Genomic DNA, 7410 nt, shown 5'->3' with positions numbered 1-7410 from the left:
GCCGCGGAGCACAGGCTCCGGACGCGCAGGCCTAGCGGCCATGGCTCACGGGCCCAGCAGCTCCGCGGCACGTGGGATCCTCCCGGACCGGGGCACGAACCCGCGTCCCTCTGCATCGGCAGGCGGACTCCCAACCACTGCACCACCAGGGAAGCCCTGATATGCGGTTTTTACTTGCAACACAGTCCTAAGAGGACAAACCCAGCCCAAACCCTTCCTTTCTTCCTTTAGGTAAAGCACTAAGAATGAGGCAGAGGTGAGGGTCAGCACGTGGGGAGGGGGCGTGGAGTAATCCCTTGCATGAATGACAGCACCTCTGTCTTCCTCCACAAGGAGGGATGCAGCTGCTTGGGCTGCAGCGTCCTTCAGCAGACAGAAATCCCCGAGCCCCAAGGGCAGGTCAGAGGTCAGTGCTGACTGGAACCCAAGGACGGGGCTTGCCAGGTGGTTGCCCCTCAGTCCTTCCCGGTCTTTAATGCAGAGGTTCTCAAACATGTAACGGGGTCTTAGGACCCCTCTAGCTATTATACGAGTTACATTTATCAATATCTGCCATGCTAGAAATTAAAACTGGGACAGGTTTACAACATAAGAATACTCAAGCACACAAGCCATGCCTGAATGATGACATCGTCATACTCTGATGTCACTCTTGTGAGAATAAGAAGAAAAAAGGCAAATAATGTGTTAATAGTACCTGCTTTGCCCTTACGAACCCTTTGAAAAAACTCTGAGAACCACTGCTGTAATGCAGTCCCCAGATCCCCGGCCTATGACTTCTTTTAAAAAGTCTATTGTATTGAAGAAAATATCAACACATCATTTTAATTAACCATCCATACATTCATCTCTTTATTTGCTCTTTTTTTTTTTTTTGCGGTACGCGGGCCTCTCACTGCTGTGGCCTCTCCCGTTGTGGAGCACAGGCTCCGGACGCGCAGGCTCAGCGGCCATGGCTCACGGGCCCAGCCGCTCCGCGGCATGTGGGATCTTCCCAGACCGGGGCACGAACCTGTGTCCCCTGCAACGGCAGGCGGACTCTCAACCACTGCGCCACCAGGGAAGCCCCTATATGCTCTTTTTGACAAACACTTAATGAAGACCTATGAATAAGGAAGGCATCTGCCAAAATTACACTATGAAAAAAATGCAAGATGGCAGAATATCATCTGATGTTAGAGCAAAAAGGATGGACTTTAAAATGGTATCAAAGACCAAAGCATTACTAGGTTTCAAAGATGTGGAGACATCAACAAAGCACCAACAGCCTTACTCTAAATGAAGTGGCAGAGAATACAGTACCTAAGACCCAGCACTCAACACTGGGGACCAGGCAGGAAGCCCCCCAGGGCAAGCACAGGGCAGAGCTCTGACGCTGGCCCAATTCTTGCTGACCCTGTGTGGGCAGTTCTTCCTGGCATGGGGATGTGTCATAACAAGCTGTTTACTGAGTGCCAGAGGGGCCACATTCTCCTCCAGGTCCACCAAACAGGGAAAACACTAAGTTTCACAGAACGTAGACCAAAGGCAGGGAGAGGCAGAAAACGGAACTGTAGTAATTTCTGAGATGACATCAGCCTCATGCCCCAAACTAAATACACCGATGCGGGTGCCCTTCACGCCTTAGGAAGGGGAAGAGGTGCTGGGGACATGATCTTATAATTAAAGACGCGACCCCGTCACCTATGTTTTGAAGAAAGCCAACACCACACTTGAACACAGGACGGCTCTGTACTTACCCGCACAGATTGCGGCGATGAGGCCCTTCCTCTTTTCTTGTTCCTTCAGTATCTCCTTCACAGCAGAGGACTGTCAAAGAAAACCAAAAACACAGCAAGTTGTCATTAAGCTGCAGCCAATCTCTGGCTGGCAACTGTGGCAGAATCTGATTTTAGCTTAAACCACAAGGTCTTCTATCTATTTTTCAACAATACTGCCACATCGTCAATATAAAAACTACCAAATTCGTAGTGTTTCTACATCCTTAAACCCAATCAAGGCATTTATTATAAGAAAAAGGTACCCTTTTCTTAAAGATGTTTAAAGATAAGAAAAGCAATTTCCCTTAGGCATATTAACCCTTGCCATTTTGTACTCTAGGGAGAAAGACACAGAAGGGAGGAAATGTGCTGTTTTGGGTGTTTTCCGACAGCAAAGCAGGGAGTGGAGCTAAGCAGTCCCAAATGCCTGATTCAACCTGCCTCAGGAGCTTCTGTGCGCCCTGCCCCTGCCACCCCTCGCTCTTCCTTCTGCAGGCTAACTCTTCACACAAGACAAAAAGCAGCAGCAGCGGCTTCTTTTATGCCATTTTTCATTCAAGCTGGCAGCTCCAGCCCCCTGCAACCTCCCTAACCCCGATGGTTGAGTAGACAGCCGATCTCTTATCTTATAGGCTTAACCCTTCTCACAAGCACAAAACTAATCATTCTGTTGCGGTTGGGGGAAAAAAACAAGTAGTCTTACGTTTGAACTGTATTCACAGAATCTGTTCATAACTGTTTCACCAATTCCGCTTACTTCTATAGTAAATGTTATTAGAAACTTTTTAAAAAAATTAAGCTAGAACAGCACTTTGTTAATTTCACCTTTTCCTAATCTATTCACAGCCTCCTTCCTGAAATATTTCAGCAGCAAACCCAGCAGAATACGAGAGGCTGAAGCCCCCCAGCTTTACCTGGGATAAATTCTGTGCGCCCAGACCACCTCCTGGCATAACCACCACATCGTAAGGTCCCTGTAACAGTTCAAAAAATGAAAAAGGACGTGAAAATGTTTCACTTGAAGTGTGCATTAAGCAGGAACACTTTCACATCAGAGCAAAAAGCTGTTCACAGAAGAACAGTTAAATTAGGAGTTTCCCTATAACGGGATATTGTAACTAGTAAAAACTGCAGAAAATCTGTATACAGTAACATGAAACGATGTCCATGCTGCAGAACTGCAGGCGTATCATGATCTCATTCCTGTACAAAGAATAAATATACACACGCATGTAGATTCATGTGTGTACACACCTCTCAATGCCCCCACATACATGTGTACAGTATACAGACACTCATGGACAAAGGAGATCGCCAACTGAGGCAGGGTTGGGGGAGGGTGAGAACAAGAAAGGGACATTTAGCATTTGACCCTGCGTTTGTCTACACTGCGTGAATTGTTTTCAACGAGAATGTACATAGTAATAAATAACTAAAAACAAAACAAACTCTAAAAGGCACAAAAAGTTTTTCTTAACCTTATGAAAAATGGAACTTGGAGGATAAAAATGATGTAATATTTTAGTATCCCAGGTACCAAAACACCCTAGAAGTCTAATGATTTCAAACTTGCTGAAATTACAAATAGAAATTGGTTTAATACAGTATCTTAAATTGTTAAAAGCTTTGAAAATTTAGTCATTAAGCAAATGAAATGAAAATCTACATTTTTAGTCCGACATATAACATTTAGAGTTACTTTTAAAGACTATAAAATGTCCTGTGTTGTTTGAAAACCAAGCAAAACTTCGAACAATATTTGTGGAGTACGGATTTTTTTCACGCCTTTTAGAAACTGAACTAAACAATAAAGAGACACAAGATGTCACCTGTTCTAAAACACCCAGACACCACAGGACAAAAAGGAACAGGGAAGGAATACTTACTCCTACTCTCTCATTTTTAACCTGCTATTTAGAAAGTTTCAACAATTTATGTGAAATACCAATATTCTTACACTCCACAGTCTAGCAAATAAATCTGAAATAACTGGATTTATTAGAAAGGAATACACTTTTTTCTATGCATTTGAGAGTGAGGCATAGGGAAATCAGGCTCCAGGTTCCCCAGGAGGGCAGAGATGGCCGTCCATGAGAGGGCTCTGCTTGCTTTTCTGCCACAGCTCTGCTCCAACAGGGTACAGCCTACACTCCTGTCACACCGGCCCCCGAAGCCTGAGCCCGGTGAAACCGTGTGCAAAGTTGTCTGGTATCCGTAGCGCGGGGCATGCTTCTGAGGAAAGGGACCACAGCTCTTGACAGATTCCCAGAAGTGTTGGTCCCCCTCAAAAGGAAGAACCGCAATAATGAAAAAGTGACCAATTTCAGGGGACCTCTTACCCCTCCCTTAATCCGACCACAAATCAAGTATGAGTCGTTCCATGTAACATGAATCACACAACCACGTCTGTGTCACTGATAAAGGAAAGATAAGAAGGAGCTTTCAAGTAGAGCAAAAAATGAATGGGAAATGTCCACTTGACTCTTTTATATTAAGTAACATAATTATAAGCGGAAGACAGGCTGCCTGTATGAGCCAGAACACTGATGTAAGGGTCCCACCCATCCACCCACACTGAGCACACATGGTATCAGGGACCTGCCAGGCTCCGTGGATACACAGTGGAAAAAGGCAAAGTCCTTCACTTCCCAGGGCTTAGTTTGGTGCCGAAGACGTCCAAGCAAAGTAACTTTCTTAAAATAAGTCTGTGCTAACAACAGTCTTAGATGTAGTCAAGAGACAGTTCAAGAAACTGATAAAGGAGCCAGAGGAAGGAATAATTCCAAGTATATGGAACAAACCTGTTTTTTTGCCTCTTCTAGACTGGCATCAGGACAAATGACAACATCTCGGCTACACTGTACCGGGTCTCTTCCAGTCAGACCTGCAATGGTGACCTTAATCTAAGAGAAAGACATCATCACGATATTTAAGAACACTGAAACATAAATTTAGAGTAACATTTCCACAGCTGCCCTGTGTTTTAAAATAACTGGGCAGGAAATACTGCAACCAAACCATGCTGACCTTAGGCTATTAAGATGGCTAAATATATTTAATCACTAGGTCTGTCCCAGTTTGCCTGGAACAGTATGAATTAAAGATGCTGTCCCAGCACCCTGTCTGCTTAGTGTTCTTTCTTCCACAAGTGTTCTGGTTTAGGTGATAAATTATATGATCATCCTATCAATAATCCACCTGGCAAAGTTGCTGTTGCCACTTAACCCTCCTGGTATTTTCTTAAGGTAGAAATACAAGTTAAAACAACGAAATACTACTCCGCCTTGCAAAAATTTACAAAGTTGACAATACTGGAAAAAATGGGAATTTTCCTCACTGCTGGTGGGCCCACATATTAGTGCTTTGGATAGTCATTTGACAAAATCTAGTAACATCAACCATGCAACTAGCAATTCCTTTTAGGCATAGAGCCAAGAAAAACTGCTAAACCTGTGAACAATGAAACCTGTACAAGAATATTACAGTATTAGAATGCTGTGAAACAATGTAATAAAGGAATGGATAGACTGGCATATTCCTACAGTGCAATACTAAGCAGCAATTTTATTTTTTTTATTTGACCATGCCACGCGCGGCATGCGGGATCTTAGTTCCCCAACCAGCGACCGAACCCGTGCCCCCTGCAGGGGAAGCACGGAGTCCTAACCACTGGACCGCCAGGGAATTCTCTACACAGCACTTGTAAATAAACAAACTGGATCTATACTTTTACTACAACGTGGGCACTTTATTTAACTATTTTATTGTTTCTGTGCCTCAGTTCCTTCAACTGTAAAATGAGAATGGCAATAATTCATAAGGTTATAAAATTTTAAAAAGTTTACATAAGTGCTTAGAATGATACCTACCACTCAGTAAATGCTATTTAAGCATTCACTATGGTTATATATGTATATATAGGTTTATACCACAGACATGCAAAATGAGAACCACACTCTAATGCTACTTTAAAGACACGCATACGTCACTGTGAGGACAGCAGTTACCTCTGGGGCAAGAAAGGGAAAGGGATTAGGGAAATTTACAAAGAGGGCTTTGCAATGCCTTCCTCCTTTAAAGCACCTGTTCTTCAAGGCACAGGTCAGAAAGAAATATAGCAAAATGTTAACAAGTAGTAAATGTGCACAGTAGATAAACAGGTGGAATCAGTCCCTGTACTGTCGTGTCTGTTTGAAATACTTCGTAAAGTACATGGAACATTGCTTTATTCAAAATGACTTATAAAAATCCAAGTGTTTTAAAAGAGAGGAGGGCTAGAAAACTTTGGGAGACATACCCCAGCTCGTCTCATGACATCGACAGGGATGACCGTCTCCATCTCCTCTGCTCCTGTAGCCAGGATGACCAGAGCTCTTTTTGAAGCCATTTTGATGTTGGATTTTTTAAAGATGTAACTGAAAAAAAGAAAAAAAAAAAAGATTTTCGGAAAACTTTCACTGCGACTCTGTAAGAGCCAACAACTTCAATTTTAGGAACATTTTTAAGGAGGGTAACTAAGTGCCTCCTAGGGAAAAGGTTTTGATACACAAACACAACTGAACATGAAAAATGCATTTTAGATTAACACTGTTTTCACAGCATTTCAACTGATGTTTTTTGAGATGAAAACACAGTAAGGTTGCCAACACGCTGGTATTCTTTAGATTTTCTTTTATCATGTTTTTAAAAATCCAATTCCTAGTAATATATTGCAAATGTAATTTTCCAAGACACAAGTACATGGGTCTTTCATGTCACACGACGCGGGGGAAGTACAAAGTCGTCTTTTTTCAAGTACTATTTCACAGAGAAACGACTAAACTTTATTACCTGGGTGAGAAACGAAATACACTCTTTAGCAATTAGCTCCTGAGATTTTTGGAGGAGATTGTTTTTTTAGTTCCAGTAACTGCACTAAAAATTCGGGGGAGGTTAACAATGTTAAGTATTTGAACACACTTTTTTTTTTTAATAACGGAGAAAAATGGTAATTCCCCCTCACTACGCTCAATGCAGCTAGATTCTCTCTTTGCACTTAGCAAACGCCATTGTAAACGACGGCTGCTAAGCCAGGGTCTGAATAGTTTTTAGCCTGTTCTTTTTCCGCAGAGTTCGTCTTCCGTGAACTGATCTTGGGAAAACGATGCTAACACACACAGGTTTAACTAGCTCCCGGCTGGTGGGACGCTATGCACGCAAATTCCGGCAGCTTTAGCGTTGCTACTACGCTGGCGGCCTAACGGCGTCCTCTGCTTATGTCAGAAGGCCGCCCACTCCTCAAACGCTGCGAGACGCCGGCCAGGTCCGCGCCGCCTCCGGGACCCCCCGAGGGTCCAGCGGGCAGCCTGCGCGCCCGCGGCGCCACGGCCTGCGCACACGCCGGGTTCCCCAAGACCCCGACCTGAACCTCGCCTCTTCCCAGGGACGCGGAGACTTGGCCCGTTCCAGCGGCACCTCTAACCGGAGGACGACAGAGCCAGAATGAAACTAACCCAGGACGCACGCAGGCACGCAAAACAGCACACACGCGCGGCGCCACGCTCCGGGCTCAGCCCCTCATTGCGCAGACGCGCGCCGTCCGGCTTCTCATTGCCCCTCACTGCGCAGACGCGCGCCGTCCGGCCCGGCTGCTCAGCCTCGCACTGCGCAG

At 44.5% G+C, this 7410-nt stretch overlaps 1 protein-coding gene across 1 annotated transcript in view; it reads right to left on the bottom strand.

Annotated features, from left to right (window-relative positions):
• The window catches only part of PARK7 (Parkinsonism associated deglycase), a 15960-nt gene extending 8795 nt beyond the window's left edge, over positions 1-7165 (bottom strand). Inside the window, exons 1-5 of the mRNA XM_007453308.1 lie at positions 7162-7165; positions 6058-6175; positions 4562-4663; positions 2675-2734; positions 1740-1809 (exon numbers count right to left, since the gene is read on the bottom strand). Of these exons, the coding sequence (XP_007453370.1) occupies positions 1740-1809; positions 2675-2734; positions 4562-4663; positions 6058-6147 (322 nt within the window). The 5' untranslated portion in view covers positions 6148-6175; positions 7162-7165. The remainder of the gene's footprint in view (positions 1-1739; positions 1810-2674; positions 2735-4561; positions 4664-6057; positions 6176-7161) is intronic.
• Between the last annotated feature and the right edge of the window lie 245 nt (positions 7166-7410).

The sequence above is a fragment of the Lipotes vexillifer genome, unplaced genomic scaffold, assembly GCF_000442215.2.
Source record: "Lipotes vexillifer unplaced genomic scaffold, Lipotes_vexillifer_v1.1 scaffold575, whole genome shotgun sequence".
In the NCBI taxonomy this organism is placed as follows: Eukaryota; Metazoa; Chordata; class Mammalia; order Artiodactyla; family Lipotidae; genus Lipotes; species Lipotes vexillifer.
The sequence above is the reverse complement of the archived record's forward strand: the minus strand, read 5'-3'. Positions and strand labels throughout refer to the sequence as shown.